This window comes from Micromys minutus (assembly GCF_963924665.1).
Source record: "Micromys minutus genome assembly, chromosome: 2".
Lineage (NCBI taxonomy): Eukaryota > Metazoa > Chordata > Mammalia > Rodentia > Muridae > Micromys > Micromys minutus.
In genome coordinates, this window is record NC_137971.1 from 45,912,222 (window position 1) to 45,931,486 (window position 19,265).

At 35.3% G+C, this 19,265-nt stretch overlaps 1 protein-coding gene across 1 annotated transcript; it reads right to left on the reverse strand.

The window, feature by feature from the left end:
* Positions 1–8,521: 8,521 nt before the first annotated feature.
* Positions 8,522–9,445, reverse strand: LOC308416846 (olfactory receptor 5B3-like; the record flags this gene model as incomplete). The annotated part of the gene is made up of 1 exon (XM_080911938.1): positions 8,522–9,445. One exon carries the CDS (start codon positions 9,443–9,445, stop codon positions 8,522–8,524), a length of 924 nt encoding a protein of 307 aa, XP_080768064.1.
* Positions 9,446–19,265: the final 9,820 nt, after the last annotated feature.

The window sequence follows — 19,265 nt, forward strand, 5'->3', positions numbered from 1 at the left end:
GAGCATCTAGGAGTCTGGCTCCCTCTGGGTCTTGTAGGAGTTGGTACAGAGCTAGAGCCTCAAGTCACCTTTAGGTGGAGTTTAAGACCGAAAGAAACCTATGTCACTGGCTGGGCAGGGGTTCCTTTGTCCCTGGGTCGCAGAATCCCAATTACTCCAGGTTTTGTGGCTGATGTTGTGATCTCCTAACCTGTTATCTTGACCTGGGTGTGTTAGACCACCTGGAAGTCAAGCCTCCTCTGGGTGTTGTGGGACTGGGTACAGCCATAGTTTATGTCTTTGATTTGAGTCTTTTTACTTGTTTTGAAGAACCTTCTGTAGTTGGAAAGTTATAGATTGTCTTTATTTTATGTGAATTTCTTGTTCTCCCAATATCATTTATTGAAGACATTCCTATGACCCAGTGTGCTCTCTTGGGAAATTATCAATCATCACTTGGCTATTGATATATGGGCTTTTCATTCTAGAATCTCTACTTTATCTTTCAGGAAGAACCAATTTGAGCACAGTAAATATATTTTCTAAAGTACTTCTCAATTTTACTTCTATAAATCTTGGTGAGGTATTTTGACCAATGATGAAGAGAGATCTTGAGCTACCACTTTCTCTTTCATTGTGCCCTACTTCAGTTTCATTTCTTTTTCATGTAAATGTTCAACAAATACAACTTAATCAGTAGATAGTTAATTTGGATCAGAATTACAGGTTATAATGTATTATTACAGGGGACTCAAGAAAGAAGAAACCTGAAGCAACTTCTCATATTAAATTCACAATCAAGAGCAAAGAACAATGAATTAATTCTCTGTAATAAGTCTCAGTTCACTTTCTGCACCCTTAAAATTTCAGGATCCCCTGCCTAAGAAAATATGCCATTCTCTGTGTGTTGTTCTTCCTGTAAGTCAAGTGGACACTCCACAATTCTAATTCTAATCTAGACTATTCTAACACTATTCTAATCTAGACTATCCCTCACTAGACTCCCTTACCAGATACTGTAGATTATGTCACGCTGCCAAAAAATAACCACCACCATTTCTTATCTAGCTTTGTTGACAAGATAAAAACCAGTTTCATAAAATGTACTTTAAATAATACCTTTCTCATCTGTATTTTTAGTTAAAATCAACCTTAGATCATATTGAAAATAGAAAAATAAAATATAATTATATAAATTTCACCCTTTTCTTATTTTTCTACAACCCCTATGATATACCCCCAACTCCAAATGAATTAGAGATCTTAACATAAAATTCTATACACTGAGTCAGGTCTAAGAGAAAATGAGAGTGAATCTTGAACTCAGTGGCACAAGACAAGCCTTTCTAAACAGGATATTAATAGCACAGACATTGAGATAAACTATCAGTAATTGAGACCTCATGCAATTGAAATGTTTCTGAAAGGGTAATGATATGATTTGATCTTAATATATTTGATTTTCTTATGTTTTTTGTTATCTCCTAAAAATATATTCTCTACTATGAAACAGAAACAGAGTACAACAGGATATAAGAAAAATTGGTGTGGGGGCCAGACTGGGAGAAGCAGAGAGGAAAGTGTAACTGAGCTGTATTGTATAAGGAAAAAAATCTATTATCAATAAAAGGAAAACCTGAAAAATGTTGAAATAGAAAAAATTAAAATATAATTATATTAAGTTTCCCTTCTTTATTCTCCTCAACCACTCTCATATTCTCCGTTTTGCTTCCACTCAAATTCATGGCTATGGTCTCCTTTTTCTTCTAATTGGTTTTACACATGTGCAGACCTGCCTGTGTGAGTGTGTGCGCACACAGACACACACACACACACACACATACACACACAGGCATAAATATATACACAGAGAGAGATAAATACATATACATACAAATATACACTCACATGTATGCATGCATATATGCTTGATCTATATAATATTACTCATATGTTTATAATTTTATCTATATTTTATACTAACTATGAAATTTAGTATTAATCCTTTAATTTTATAGTTGATTTGTGAAGTCACTTAGTTTGATGGTTTTTCTGGATTTTTCATTTATTCAGTTTAACTGGTTAATAAAATCTCTTATACCCATTAATAATACCACTTTTATTGCTTCCAGTGAGCAGTGCTACCAGTATGGCATTTAATGCTAGAGAACAGGAAATGAGTTTTAGTTCTTTATTGCCCTACTTCAATGAACTTTTTTTTACCTGCTGTGAGACATGTTGAGATGCTTGCCCCTTGGATCAGGATATACTGCCTCACCTAACTATCTTTCTATCAGAGAGTGTGAAAGAGAGGTGATGATGTCGCTCAATTGCTAAATTGGGGCATAGGTATAATATTCTCTTTTGCTTAGATGTGTTGCTCTGTCCTCATTAATGAATGAACTGAAATTCTCTTAATTTTTAAAGGAAGCAATATAGAGAGATTCTCTAATAGCTCCTTGATGCTGTAAATATTCTTTGTCTTTTGGACCAGAAGATCTTACATTTTCTGGTCATTAAAGGTCCTATTTAGAGCAATTAGTCCATTCATGTAAATTTTAGCATAGGTCCTGAGATTTTTAAAAGGCAGATTTTGACCTTTTCAGATAAATGATTTTATTTTGCCAAGCAGATTTTGACCTGATACTGGACTTAAGGCAATTAAAATAATTTATATTTGATGTACAATTTATATTCATGGATTTTAAATGTATCATTATAAATCTCATTAATCTCACATTAGACTTCTGGTTATATTTATTAAATTGGATATGTGTAGCTTGTCATTAATTGAGATATGTGTTCTGAGTAACCATTATAATGATGTGACACAACCTGTCCCTTGATATGACTTTCAGGATATTCTTTAGTTTAAAACTGTGAATTGTGAGAAAGGAGTAAGAACACAGCAAACAAAACTCACAAAAAATCTCACCAGAAAATGACCTGTGTTTCTAAAATTTTGCTTCACATCTATCCAGAACATGCCTCACATGTAAGATTTACAATGTCATAGGTCCACGTGGTGTCATTAATCACAAAATCGCATAACTATATTCCCTCATTTAAAAATGAAGAACACATGTTTTATCAACAACTTATGTTTCTGGTGGGTATTATCAAATACCCACAAAAATAATCTCAATCCTCAAATGTATTTAAAGAAAAACTTAAAAAATAGAAATAGGTTCATTTACAAGGTTACTAGTTTTTTTATTTAAATTATCATTTTGAGAACTACTACAACAAAGACATCTAACCAGGTACCATTGAACATGGGGTTTTCTTTTTTGGTTTGGTTTTCATTGTTGTTGTTGTTTTAGTACTTTATTTTTTACAGTCCAGCTTTTATCCTCCTAGACATCTGCCCTCTCACTGGTCTACATCACTTACCTCCTCCCCACCTCACAAGACCTGTTCACGTCCTGGTGCCTCAAGTCCCATGAGGATAATGTACATCTTCTCTGAGTCAAGACCTAGAAATCTTCTGCTGTATATATCCTGGGGTTCTCATATCAGCTGGTGTATGCTGCCTGGTTGGTGGATCAGTGTCAGAGCAATCTTGGGGGTCCAGGGTACCTGAGACTGCTGGTTTTCCTATAGGGGAAACCCCCCAGCTACTTCCAGCTTCTCTGTAATTCAACTCCAGAGGGCATCAGCTCCTCTCTATTGGTTGGATGTAAATATCTGTCTGCATCTGACTCTTCCAGCTGCTTGTTGGGTCTTTCAGAGTGTAGTCATTCTAGACTTCTGTGTGCAAGAACACTATAGTATCAGTAATAGCATCAGAGTTTTGGGCCTCCCCATATGCTGGGTTCAAATTAGGGCCTGAAAATGAACCTTATTTCCTTCAGGCTCTTTGCTATTTTTGACCCTGCAGTATTTTCAGACAGGAACAATTCTGGGTGTGAGTTTTTTACTATGGGATGGCAACCCCATCCCACAACAGATGCCCTATCTTTCTACTGGAAGTGGAATCTATAAGTTCCTTCTCCCTACTGTTGTGCATTTTATCTAAAGTCCCTCCCATTGAATCTTAAGATTCTCTCACATCCTAGGTTTCTTGTACATTCTAGAAAGTTCCTCTGCTTCTTACCTCCAGAGGTTGCCCATTTCCATTCTTTCTGCTGGCCCTCAGGGCTTCAGTCCTGTTCCGCTAAGCCACAATACCTGATCATCTTCTCCTCTTCCCCTCCCTTATCCCTTTCCCACTCAGTTCCCTTCCTCCCCCCTCCATTCTTACCCTTTCAATGGGGATTGAGACATACTCCCTTTGGCTCTTCAGCTTATTAATTTTTTAGAGTTCTATGGAATTTATCCTAGGTATTCTGTATATTTTTTACAAATATCCACTTATTAATCAGTATATACCATGCATGTTTTTGGCTCTGAGTTACCTCACTGAAGATGAAATTTTCAGCTCCATTCATTTGCCTGAAAAACTCAACATGCCCTTGTTCTTAATGGCTGCATAGTACTCATTGTGTAAGTGAACCACACTTTCTGTATCCCTTCTTCTTTTGTGGAACATTTGGGTTGTTTCCAGATTCTGCCTATTACAAATGAGGTGGTTATGAACACAGTGAAACATGTGCATCTGAGGCATTGTGGGAGATTTTGGGGGTATATGTCCAAGAGTGGTATGGCTGGATCTTCAGGTACATCTATTTCCATCTGTCTGATGAACTTCCAGATTAATTTCCAGAATGGTTGTACCAGTTTGCTCCCCCACCAGCAATGGAGGAGTGTTTCTTTTTCTCCACATTCTTGACAAAATATGTGTCTCCTGAGATTTTTATCTTATCCATTCTGATTGGAGTAAGGTGTAATCTCAGGGTCATCTTGATTTTCATTTCTCTGATTACTAAGGACTTGGAATATTTCTTTAAATGTTTCTCAGCCTCTGGCTTGAATCCTATGTTTAGCTTTATACCCTGTTTTTTCTTTTTTCTTTTTTTTTTTTCTTTTTTTTTTTTTTTTTTTGGTTGGGTTGTCTAGTTTCTTTATTGTTAGCTTCTTGAGTTCTTTATATATTTTGGTTATTAGTCTTCAATTAGGTGTGGGGTTAGTGAAGACTTTTTCCCAATCTGTAGGTTGCTGGCTTCTCCTATTGATTATATCCTTTGCCTTAAAAAAGCTTTCCAGTTTCATGTGGTATCATTTATCAATTCTTGATCTTAGAGTGTTAGTCACTGGAATTCTGTTTAAGAAATCTGCCCCCCCCCAAATTGTGCCAATGAGTTAAAGCTTCTTTCCTATTTTCTTTTCTATTAAATTCAGTGAGTCTAGTTTTATGTTGAGATCCTTGATCTACTTGGGTTTGAGCTTTGTACATGTTGAAAAATGTGGGTCTATTTTCATTTTTCTACATAAAGACTGCCATTAGACCAGCACCATATATTGAAGATGCTCTTTTTTCCCATTTTATATTTTTGGCTTCTTTAAAAGAGTTAGCATCACTTCTATGATTTGATTAATAGTTTAATTATAGAGGATAGAGAAGGAAAAATTCACTGATCATTGGATACTAGTCCCAGAAAGCTCTGAATACCCAAGAAACAATTCTGAGACCATATGAAGCTCAAAAAAAAGAAAGTTCAAAATGTGGAAGCCTGAGCCCATCTTAGAAAAAAAAAAGAAACAGAAAATGTACATTCATCATATATTATTATTTTGTAGCAAATTTTGTGAGATATAATAATGTTTTATAAATTAAATAAATTCATAAAAAAGAAAAAGAACATGTAAGTCCATGCAGTAAATGTTGACAAAGTCTTTTAATGGGGTAGATCATGTGATGAGATAGTGTTTGCTGTGAGTGACAAATAGTACATAAATGGGCAGAAATAAATGTCTAAAGTTGTAGAACTAATAGAAAATGTTAGGCTTAAATTTAAATTATAAAGTTAATATCAAGTGACAATTCAATTTACAAAACGTATTATTCAACAATTTTGTTCATATATGTACAAAAGTTTAGTCCTTCTCAACCCCCGGTAACCTTTATTTTCTCCTTTTTCTCCCAATGAAACCTTCTTCTTAACAACTTTGTTACAACTTTCATATATTTTATTTATGACCCACTGAGTTAAAATAAGCTCATGTATATGAGTGTTATGAAAAGGTTATTTATTGGACAATGAGCAATTTACTACTGCAAAATGTAAAACACCATCTATCATTAACTGCCAATAGTCTTCAGAGATAGATCTGCCCTCATCAACCATATTTAGGATAAAATGTTGATGCACCTAATCTCATACAGACCCTATACAGGTAACCACAACTGAAGTTCAACGGTGTGGGAATCATGACATGTCCAAACACACTTTTTCACAGAAGTCCTTTCAGCCTGAGGCTTTTAACAGCCTTTAAATCCCCACTCTTCTATATTATTCCATGATCCTTAGCTGTGGAAGGGGTGATTTAAAATGCATGTTTAGTGATGAGCACTCCACAGTCAATAAGTTACAAACTTCATGAATGAAAATTTTGCCACTAGCTCATTTGATTATAGAAGACATAAATACCCATTGTATTTTTTGTGAAAGTTAGTAAGCCAGGCAGGCGGATGGGTTATTTAAGACACAATTCAAAGATGTAAGAAAGGAGAAGAGGAAGGAGAAATCAACGACTTGACATCCAGTAGTTCTGGGATCTAGATGAACAGAAGATAGATTTCTCTCACACAGAGGAAAATGGGGAGGGGAGGAATAAGAGATAGAGACAAAGAAATAGACAGACTGATTTTCTACTTTATTTTGTCTACCTGAACTTTCTCAGAAATGATGATGTGCAACTACATTAACTAGGACAAATCACTGCAGAATCCATGGCTTCCTAGAGCATTTACTTTAAAAAACATTGTTACTAGCTCTCAGACAGTTATCAGTTGGGCCATTTTTGTTAATGCTTTTTCCCCATTGGATTTTCTTTTATCATCTTTCTTCCTCACAGTGTCTTGGTATAGAGCTTAAATTAACCTCAAAGTATTATTAATATTACATTAATATTACAAATATTTGCATTGACACAAGTTAGAAATAATTGAAAAAGATGAGTTAATAGAAGCATATTTATTTGTATTTGATTAAAATAACCAATGCCATTAGAATAATTAAAATATGATCCTGAATATATATTTTACTATAAGTTATCATTTCAGCAAACTCAATTCGTTGTTGATTTTTATAAGCTAGGTTCATCAAATAAACCACCAAAATAGCTGGTGTATGATTTTGGAAAAGGTTTTATTGTAAATGAGAAAGAACAAGCAGAGGCTACTAGAAAAGCCCAGAGTAGAATGAAAAAGAAGCAGACAATAGGTGATCAGGAATATTTGCCAGAGACACAAAAATAAAAAAGAGAGGAAAGGGACAATAGTCGAGATAGAGAGAATAACTTTGCCTTATTTAGAGAAGCAATGGGTATGAGGGAAGAGAAAACCCTGTGACCTTCAACAGCCTGGGAGCTGTCATAGTAGAGGATAAATGGGAGAAGTAAGACGAAACTGGAGTTGAGAACAAACTTTGAGATACATAAAAATAGTATGTGAGTAGGGACTAAGAAAATCTGGAGGCCAGAATGGACTTTGGTGTACAACCATACATAGCTAAGGGAAGTGGCATTTTGGCAAACAGAAGCCCATTTTTGCCTGTTCCTGCTAAATGCTGGCACTAGACTTCTTTCTGTCTGACATAAATTCTTCCATAAACAAGCTTTAGCTCAGCCTATACCATTATTTATGGACATATGCACTGAACGTGGGAGTTTGGAAAATTTAAGATTCCTTTCAACCTGAGAGTTTTCATATATGATTCAAGATTAGCAAGGTGGCTCAGTTGGTAAAGGTGTTGTTTGCCAAAGCTGAGAACCTAAATTTGATCTTCAGAATCTTTGTGGTAGAAAGCGATAATAAATTGTCTTTCACAAGCAATCCTATGACCATTAAATGATTTATATAAAATGTCTCTGTAATTCTCTTTCTGTCTCTCTCTGTGTGCCTCTCTCACTCTCTGTCTCTGTATCTTTGTCTGTCTCTCTGTCTCTGTTTCTGTCTTTTTCTCTCACTGTCTCTCTGTCTCTTTCTTTGCCTCTCTCTCTCTTTCTTTATCTCTTTCTCTCTCACACACAGCTGATAAATAGGTGTATGGATGAATAGATAGATGATAGATATGACAGATAGACAGACAATAGAGAGATAAATGACATACAGATCAATGATTTATAGGTAGTTAATAGATAGATGATAGAGATAGATAGATAGATAGATAGATAGATAGATAGATAGATAGATAGATAGATAGATAGATAGATAGATGGGTAGGTGGGTGGATGGATAGATAGAAAGAAAGAAAGAAAGAAAGAAAAAAAGAAAGAAAGAAAGATATATAGATAGATAGATAGATAAATAGATACCAACAAGCACTTCAAGCAAATGGACACACAGACAAACAAACATCAAACTTTCTTAAGTAAAAAAAAAAAATGTGATAAAATTGAATCCAGGTATTAGATTTATCCAATGAATCAAATCAATATATCATTTTAACCTGAAAATAATCTTTCTAAATGCACTCTTGACCTCCTTGTTCCTCAGGCTGTAGACCAGAGGGTTCAGCAGGGGGATCACCATAGTATAAAACACAGACACAGTTTTATCAGTGTCCATTGCATGACTGGAACTAGGCTGTAGGTACATGAAAATCACTGTCCCATAGAAAATAAAAACAGCTGTGAAATAAGACACACAGGTGGACATGGCCTTCTGATGTCCTGCAGCTGAGTGCATCTTTAGTATAGTGATGAAAATCATTAGATATGATATTAAGATGATTATAAGAGCAAAAAATATATTGAAGCTGGCTACATAAACTAGAACCAGCTCATTCACATGTTTATCAGAGCAAGAGAGAACCATGACTGCTGGAATATCACAGAAAAAATGATGGATTACATCAGCCTTACAAAAAGAAAGACTGAATGCATCCCCAGTATAAATACAAGCATTTAGGAAGCCACAGGCATAGCATCCTGCAATCATCCATACACACATACCTGTAGTCATGGTGCTAGCATAGTGTAGGGGCTTACACACTGCTGCATAACGATCATACGCCATTGAGGCCAACAGGTAATTTTCCACAGTAGCAAAGCCTGTAACAAAAAACATCTGAGTAGCACAGTCATTATAGGACATGACTTTATCTCCTACTAGAAAACCAGCCATGACTTTTGGAGTGACACCTGAAGAGTAACAAAAATCCACCAGTGACAGATTACCAAGAAAAATATACATGGGACTGTGGAGGTGAGCATCAAGAAAAATCAGCAGGATCATTCCCAGGTTCCCCACCAAGGTGATGGTGTAGATAAGAAGAAAGATGATAAAAAGAGGATGTTGCAGGCCTGGGTCATCAGTAAGTCCCATCAGAAAGAACTGTGTCACTTCTGTCCTGTTCTCCATTCAGGTTATCAGACAGTCAATGTGTGCATAAAATCTGTATAAAATTGTCAAAAGTTACAAAAGATAAAAAAGTTGAAAAGAACTTTACATTTTCAAGGAACATATGGTTGGTTTTTCAAGAATAGCATGAGCTTGAAAGAAATGATTGTAAAATATATACAAGGTTGCAAGCTATTGAATCTGAGGGATCTCTACCCTTGTTCTACCCAATTTCAACTGCATAGCTATGTTATCTGAAGGTAAACAATTTAATAATTCTAGATATGTCTATATTCTACTTTTAATATGAAAAAATAACACTTCATAATCATCTCATTCTTCATTAATGGGATACTTTAGCCAAACCAGAGTCCATAATTTGGAGCATTACTGATACATGGGATGTCTTTAGCTCAGAAATTTATTGTTTTGATAAATTCAATCCTGGATGCTATTGGATCTCTGTCTCTTCTCATGCAATTATAGTATGTTACATTTCTTGATTACAGTTTAATTTCTTGAAGAATATTTTTTCAATTCTAACTATTACTCCTCACCTTTTTGTTCACCTCTTATTCTCAAATGTGAATTTATAAGCCTACCTTCTACATTGCTTTCACCTTTAATGCATGGAAACCTAAGAATATACTTATCTCCACAACTAGTAATAAAGACTGTGTATGTAAATATTGTCTCGATATCTATGTGTCTATATCTGGAAGATGAAGCAAGTATTCTCCACATTTTAGAAAATTGAACATTAAAACATACATGATATCCTAAAAATCATATCCAGTTTTTTAAGAGTTGAGATTCAAAAGTTAAATTTATTTTCAACCTAAGTGAAAAATATATGCTTTTGTCCATATCATTGCTATCATGAGCAGGTGTATTAATGTTAACTAGCATGAGATTATGAAGGAAAGTTTAAAGTACAGCTCAAAACTTATTTAGTCAATAAGGAACTTTCATTATAAAATGAATGTCCTTCTACCTTAAGGATTAGTTGTTATCTTTTCTTGTTTCTTTCCTCCAATAAGAATCAAATACATAGTTAATGTTATATTATAGTGTAACCAGCTAGTACATCACACTTTTTGGATTATTTGTTCAATTTTTATTGAGAAATTATTGTGATGTGTCATAAGAATTTCTACATTCAATATGAAAAATTGTTTTACATTTACCTCAGAAGCTGACAGCATGTTTAAATCACTCAATGTTTTTTAGAATAACTCATAATAAATAGAGTTGGCTTGTTCGGTTTCCACACCAAAAATAATCATAGAAATTTCAAGGAAAGTAGAAGCTTACCAGTTCTGTAGAAGAGATCAGTCCATACTGACCATACTGGCATCCCCAAATCAGCAATAGAATACTGTGTAAATGCTAGGATAGCAGTTCCCCCTCGGGCAGTTGTCAAAATGCAGAGAATAAGGGATGAAAGAACATTTTCACAGATAAAAGTCTAAACCTGCATTGAGTCTTAGTTGTCTGGAAGAGCCTCCCATTTTCCTCGTTTGTTTTAGAAATATGATAACATAACATTTAGAAATTTTCCTAATTTGTTTTAGAAATATGATAACATAACATCTCTCATATCCATGCATTTGATTCTTACTGGAGGAAAGGAACAAGAAAAGATAACAACTAATCTTTAAGGCAGAAGGACATTCATTTCATAATGAAAGTTCCTTATTGATTAAAAAAGTTTTGAGCTGTGCCTGTGACTAATGCAGTTCTCAACAACTTGTCAGGAAGCAATTATTTAAAAGTCAATCAATGTAATTTTATGTTCTTCCCCTATATTTGATTGAAGGTTCTTAGAAAATTCTCAGAAGGTTGTAGGTACTAACAGTGACTGTCAATATCTAATGGTCACTGAAGCACAGCATACAGTATGTTCCTCCTAAAGTGGCATCTCTTTCAGTTACATTACAATTAGAGGGATATCTGGGGGAAAAATTCTAGAAACTTGAGACCTCTGGAGAATGATTCCGTGTAATAATCTAAACATATTAATCCTAAAGGGCAGAAGTAATTGCATTGTCTGTAGAGATTCATTTAGTTATTTTTATTCTTCACAATGTTTTATTACATTTAATATTTTCTCCTAATTGATGAAGAACTATCTCACTTTCTAATGTTGACTCCAGCAAGAAAATAAATGTAATATTATGTAAAACAATGAATCTTGAACTAACAGTAAACAACATTTTCGCCTATAAATGCCAAGAAACAGATGGAAATTAACTTGGAAATTCTCTGAAACTAATACATAATATTTATGTTTTGTTTATTACAGCAAAGAAGCCAACTAAGAGCTTGTGTTATCCTACTATATTTGCTCTAAAACTTACTGTAAGCATGGATTTTTACAATACTACATTGTTTTATCTGCTATGTCTGGAATCCAGAAATGTAAAATATCAAGCCTCACATGGTTCAGCTGATGAATAATCAAAACCATGAAGTGTTGTATATTCTAAATGACACTGTTTTCCACTTCTTTCCTACTAAAGTGGTTGCTAGCATTCCATGACTTGTAGTCACATTATTTCTGTGTGGTTTCTCTGGTCCTATGACAGCTACTCTGTCATGTGTGCTTCATTCTTCCCAACTGTACTTTATAAAGATCCATATATTATCTCTAAAATACATACATACAATCTTGAAAATTTCTCTTCAAAAATTAGAAATAACTATCTTACAACTCTGTAGATTTGGGACATGGATAAAGTTATTAAATGGATTCAAAAATTAACATGTAGATGTGGATTTTTAAAGCTAGTATTAAAAATAGTAGAGTGTATTTTGGAAAAACTTAATACTATCTAGGATATGATACATAAATCAAAAATAACTCAAAAGTTGCTACTGGGAAATGATATGCAGAATGTTGCTGAGAAATTAAATGAATATTATTACCCAGGTGATGAGCCCTGAATATGAGAATACTGACCTGCCAGAGAAGATGAGTCTATGGGTGTGATGGTGGTACGGAAGTGTTGAAAATAAGCAATCATTTGATTTTTATTATACTTGAAGCCTGATCATAGGTTGTTGGGGAAAGGCATATGTTTGTATCTGTAATCCTGATTATAAAAACTGACTAAAAAAGGTCATTTGCTTTGAGGGAAGCATATTATTGTGTTGCCAAATTACCATGTTTTCAAGTTTCTTCCTAAATATTTATGTTTACACACATATATGCCTGTTGGTACCAAACTGAGGCAGAGAACCTTCTTTTTAAGTAGGCAGAGATTAATTCAGAGTCTCATAACTGCCCAAAACTCTGAGAATAAGAATAATCATAGGCCTGTGCTTAGTGATTTTGCCAGAACACTTTTGTGATGGAGATATTGTTTTAATCTGATATTTCACAGAGTGAATGTGTGTGGTGCCTAGCATTTTCTGCAAGGATTTGACATTTTACAGCTAAAAAGTGAGTTACAAAAATGCCCTCCTAGAAGGGTAAAGTGTCTGAAACAAGTTTACACATTTTTATTTTTATTTACGTGCTGAATAAATCTCCAGAATACTCACAGAGTTTTATGGCAGGAATTCTTTTTTTTAACAAATTTATTTTACAAAACAAAGATAAATGTACAGATTTTAAGCATTTTTTGCATAAAATTCTACAATACATTTTTGTCAGTAACTTTTTTTTAAAGGTTTGATAGTGTGATAAAGATTCCACCAGTAACAATGAGCATAAAGTACATGTAAAACAAGATGCAACATGGAAATAGTCAAAGTTTTCTCAGCATGTAAAGATTTTTTTTTTTTTTACAATGAGCAGAAAGTACATATAATACAGGAGGCAACCTGGAATATGTCAATGTGTTCTTGCTGGGTAAAGATTGAGCATGACTATTTTTTTTTTGTTTTGTTTTCTTTTTTTCTTGGACTTCATACTGTCTGTGAGTTGTTTCTTGGGCAGTACGAGCAACTAGGGTTAGCATCCCACTATCAGTGACTGCATATTATGTCTGCTCTTTTGTGACTGGGTTATCTCATTCAGGATGATATTCTCTAGATACAGCCATTTTCTTAAGAATTTGGTTAAGTCATTGTTTCTGGTGGCTGAGTAGTATTCCATTGTGTATATGTACCACAATTTTTGTATCCATTCATCTTCTGAAGGACATCTTGGTTCTTTCCACCTTCTGGCTATTATAAATAGAGCTGCTATGAACATTGTGGTGCATATATTTATGTTGTGTACTAAGGTATCTCTGGGGTATGTGCCCAGAAGTGGAATAGCTGGGTCTTCAGGTAGTATTATGTCCAATTTTCTGAGGTATCGCCAGACTGATTTCCAGAGTGGATGTATTAGTTTGCAACCCCACCAACAGTGGAGAAGTGATCCTCTTTCCCTGCAACCTCACCAGCATCTGTTGTTATCTGAGTTTTGGATCTCGGCCAATCTGACTGGTGTGAGGTGGAATCTAAGGGTTGTTTTTATTTGCATTTCCCTGATGGCTAAGGATATCAAGCACTTCTTTAGATGTTCTTTCTCAGCCATTCAATATTCCTCAATTGAGATAGTTTTGTTTAGCTCTGTACCCCATTTTTAATAGGGTTATTTGATTCTCTGGTGTCTACCTTTTTGACTTCTTTGTATACCTTGGATATTAGGCCTCTATCTGATGTGGAGTTGGTAAAGATCCTTTCCCATTCAATTGGTTGCGTTTTGTATGCTTGACAATGTTCTTAACCTTACAGAAACTGTGCAATCTCATTAAGTCCCATTTGTTAATCTTTGACCTTAGAGCTAGAGCCATTTTTGTTTTGTTCAGAAAATTTTCTCCTGTGCCTATGATCTCTAAGGTTTTCCCTAATTTCTCATCTAATAGTTTCAGTGTGTCTGGTTTAATGTGGAGATCTTTGATCCACTTACACTTGTGCTTTGTACAAGGAGATAAGAAACGGTTTATTTTCATCCTTTTGCATGCTGAGTACCAGTTGGACCAGCACCATTTGTTGAATAGGCTGTCCTTTTTCCATTAAATGTTTACAGCTCCTTTGTCAAAAATCAGGTGACCATATACATGAGGGCTCATTTCTGGATTTTCTATTCTATTCCATTGATCCGCATGCCTATTTCTATACAAGTACCATGCAGTTTTCAGCACAATTGCCTTGTAATATAGCTTGAGGTCAGGGATAGTGATTCCTGCAGATGTTTTCTTGGTGTTGAGGATAAATTTTGATATTCTAGGTCTTTTGTTATTCCATATAAAATTGCACATTGATCTTTCAAATTCCATGAAGAACTGGGTTGCAATTTTGATGAGGATTGCATTGAATCTGTAGATTGCTTTTGGTAGGATGGCCATTTTTAAAATGTTGATCTTTCCAATCCATGAGCATGGGAGAATTTTCCATTTTCTGAGATCCTCCTCAATTTCCTTCTTTGCAGGTTTGAAGTTCTTGTTGTACAGGTCCTTCACTTGCTTAGTTAGAGTCACACCAAGGTATTTCATAGATTCTGTGAAGATTGAGAAGGGTACCTTTTCCCTAATTTCTTTCTCCACATGTTTGTCTTTTAAGTATAGGAAGGCTAATTATTTGTTTGAGTTAATTTTGTATCCAGCCACATTGCTGAACTTGTTTATCAGGTATAGGAGTTCTCTAGTGGAATATTTGGGGTCACTTAAGTACACTATCATGTCATTGGCAAATAGTGATGTTTTTATCTCTTCCTTTCTGATATTTATATCCTTGATCTCCTATTGCTGTCTAATTATTGCAGCCAGGACTTCCAGTACTATGTTGAATTGGTAGGGGGAGAGTGGCCAGCCATGGGGTGATGAGAAGAATGTGTATTCTTTTACTTTAGGATAATATGTTCTGTAGATATTGATTAATTCTAGTTGGTTCAAAGTCTCTGCTCATTTTGTAGTGTCCTTGTTCAGTTTCTGTTTCCATGATCTGTCCATTGGAGATAATGGGGTATATAAAGTCTCCCAATATTATTGTGTGGGGTGAAATGTCTTCTTTGAGCTTTAGTGGTGTTTCTTTTATGAATGTGGGTACTTTTTTTTTTGGAGCATGTATGTTAAGGATTTAGTGTTCCTCCTGACATATTTCCCCAGTAATGAGTCAAAAGTGTCCTTCCTTATCTTTTTGATAACATTTGGTTGGAAATATATTTCTTCGATATTAGAATAGCCACTCCAGCTTACTTCTTGGGGCTGTTTGCTTGGAAGTTTTTTTTTTTTTCACCCTTTTACTCTGAGGTAGTGTCTGTCTTTGTCTCTGAGATTAGTTTTCTGTATGCAGCAAAAGGCTGCATTTTGTTTATGTATTCAGTCTGATAACCTATATCTCTTTATTGGGGAGTTCAGTTCATTCATGTTAACAGATATCAAGAAATAGTTGTTTCTGTTTCCTGCTATTATTGCTTTTGTGGGTTGAGTTGTGTCTGTGTCTTTTTCTTCTTTTGGTTTTCTTGTTTAGGAGTTTTTTGTTTTTACTAGGCTGTATTTTCCCTCATTGTATTGGGTTTTCCACCTATAATTCTTTGTAGTGCTGGGTTTGTGGACAGAAATTGTGTAAATTTTGATTTGTCTTAAAATATCTTCATCTCTCCATCTATGGTGATTGATAGTTTTGCTAGATATAGCAGCTTGGGCTGGCACTTGTGGTCTCTTAGGGTGTGCATGATGTCTGTCCAGGCTCTTTTACCTCTCATAGTCTCTGTTGAGAAATCGGGTGTGATTCTGATTGGCCTGCCTTGATATGTTACCTGATCTTTTTCCCTTACTGCTTTTAGTATTCTTTCTTTGCTTTGTGCACTTGGTGTTTTGACTCTTATGTGTGGGGAGGTATTTCTTTTCTGGTCCAACCTATTTGGAGTTCTGAAGGCTTCTTTTATGCTCGTGGTCATCTCATTCTTGAGGGTAGTGAAGTTTTCTTCTACGATTTTGTTGAAGATATTTACTGTGCCTCTTAGTTGATATTCTTCTCCCTCTCTATTTCGATTATCCTTAGGTTCGCTCTTCTCATTGTGTCCTGGATTTCCTGGAGATTTTGTGTTAGGAGCTTTTTGTTTTTTGTATCTTCTCTGGCTGTTTTGTCTATGTTTACAATGTTGTCTTCTGTCTCCGAGATTTTCTATTTCATCTCTTGTATTCTATTGGAAATGCTTGCTTCTGTGACTCCTGATTACTTTTTAAGGTGTTCTACCTCTAGGGTTATCTCTTTTAGTGTTTTCTTTATTTTTTCAATTTCCATTTTAAATTTTCTCTTCCATTCTTTCATCTCTTTGGTTCTCTTTTCCTCTAGTTCTTTGAGTGTTTTTCTTGTTTCCTCTTTAAAAACTCTGAATCTTTTTGCTTTACCTCCCGTTCTTGTTTAAATATCTCTATCAGCAACTTGAGGTATGATTTCAGATCTGCATCTTCTTTTTCTGGAGTGTTTAGCATTCCAATGTTTGCTGTTATTGGAGAGCTGGGTTCTGGTGTTGCCAGGTTGTCTTGGTTTTTTTGGGATATACTCTTTCATTTTCCTCTTGCCATTTTGTTGTCAGTGATAAGTTCTTGCCTTTCCCTTGTATCTTCTCTGTGTCCCTGGATCTCCAATGGTCCAGGTGGCAGATGGGCTGAGCCCTGTTCTATGCCTCAGAGTCGCCGGGTGGGAATAGAAGTTCCAAAGTTGTGTTCCTGGTCCCTGAATCAGGCAGGGTAGGGCAGGGGTTGCGCTTTCTGTGAGCACTCCACAGTGATCTCTCTGCTCTCTGGCTGCCTAGATCTCCTACTCACCAGTTTTTCAACCTTTAAGAGCTGCTGGTCCAGGTGGCAGATGGGCCGGGCTCTTTTCTGTTCTGTTCTCTGATGTCGCTGCCTATGGCAGGAATTCTAATGTTAATGGTAAAGTAGATGTTTTGTCAGTAATGTCAGTGATTGATATACCAAAATGCTTAATGTATATACTTGTGTAACCTTTAGGGCTGGTGAATTGTACAATGTATTGATTGCTGTCTATCAGAGAAGTATATATAAACCTTTGTTCTGAATTTTAAAACTTTTGTCCAAATTTTTTTTTATGTTCACAATGATCTGTTTCATCATGTAGGTGAAGTATGTGATAAATCTCAACCAGAAGTGGTGAAGAATAAGTATATAAAGTGAAAGAGGAGTAAGAAGAACAGCCATTTTGTAACACATGCAAGAGAATGCAAATGGCAATTGTCATTGAGGAGCAATAAGAAGAATTCTCTCATGAATGTGATTCTGAACCGAAATTTGAAGCAAGGACTGAACAGCTGAAACACTTAGAATAGTTAGAAAGAAAACTATCATTTTTTGTGCCCCTGAATCTGCTTCTCTGCCTCAAGAACTGATATTCAATCATTAAAAATAAACTACAAGTTCAATTTCAAGTAGTTTATGTATGTGAGAACAAATGTCTTGAGAATGACCTAGATTCACTCCTCAAGAACCAAACTCACCAGAGGACTTAGGGAATATAATAATTCTGACAACCAAAGAACAATTACTTGTCCAAACAATCAACAACTTTTCAGTGATAATTCACTTCATGATACTGATATTTAAAAATGGGCTCAAAGACTTCATTATGAGTTTTGGAAAAGATAAAGCACAATAAATGTGTTGGAGACAAACTTTGAAATTCTTTGAATAAGCTCAGGATATCTAATTTCAAAACAAATTATGCTTGGAGAAAAAGCATATTTAAATAAAAAAGGAAAGAATGAGAACTGTAAAAAGTCAGAGATGGAGATAATGAGTGCAAGGATATTGGGTAAATGATCAAGGTCCTCATAGTTGATGTCGAATGGCCATGGAAAAGTACATGATCATGAAGGACAGGGACAGCTGCCAAGAACTTAGCTCTGGAAGAGGAACAGGATGAAGAGAAATCTGTTTCAAGGGAGCTGAAGTTCAAATGATGACAAATACATAGTGGGACCTAGGTCATTATCCTTAAAGGACTTTTAGCTTAGGAGTGTAATATAACCTTTTCATCACTTTTTTTTTCATATAAAAATTCTTTTGGTTGTTAGTAAAAATAAGGAGAATATTACTCCCCCATTTTCACAACAGGGTTTATGTTGGTAATTTATCAATCTAGATGTGAAGAATTAAGGTGTGAAAATGGCCATATCTTTAACTCTCTACAAAAAAAATGCACTTACAAGGACATACTCACTGGATCCATGTCATCAAAGTTTTTATTGGTTATTTTATTTTTTACATTTTAATTGTTATCCCTCTTCCAAGTTTCCCCTAAACAAATCCCTATCCCTTCCTCCTACCTTTATAAGGATGTTCTCCCACATGTCCATCCACACCTCCTGCAGTGCAATAGCATTTCCATACACTGTGCAATTGAGCTTCCACAAGACCAAAAGCCTCCCGTCATTGATGTCAGATAAGAAAATCCTCTGCTACATATCCAGCTAGAGCCATGATCTCCATGTGTAGTCTTTGGTCTGTGATTTAGTTCTTGGGAATTTCTGGGGGTGATAATGCTTTTCTTCCTATGGAGTTGCAAAACCCTTCAGCTCTTTCAGTCCTTTCTATAACTTCTTCATTGGAGAGTCCCTGTGCTGTGTCCGATGATTGGCTACATGAATCCACATATGTATTGTTCAAGATCTGCAGATCCTTTCAGGAGAGAGATATATCAGACTTCTATCATCAGCTGCTTCTTGTCAACAGCAATAGTGTCTGTGTTTTGTATTTGCAGATAGGATGTATTCCTATGTGTGGCCTTTTCTTTAGGCTCTGTTTCAGGCTTTGTTCCTCCAGTTCCTTTTGACAAGAGGAATTCTGAGTTCATATTTTTGAGGTGGGTGGGTGGCCTCATA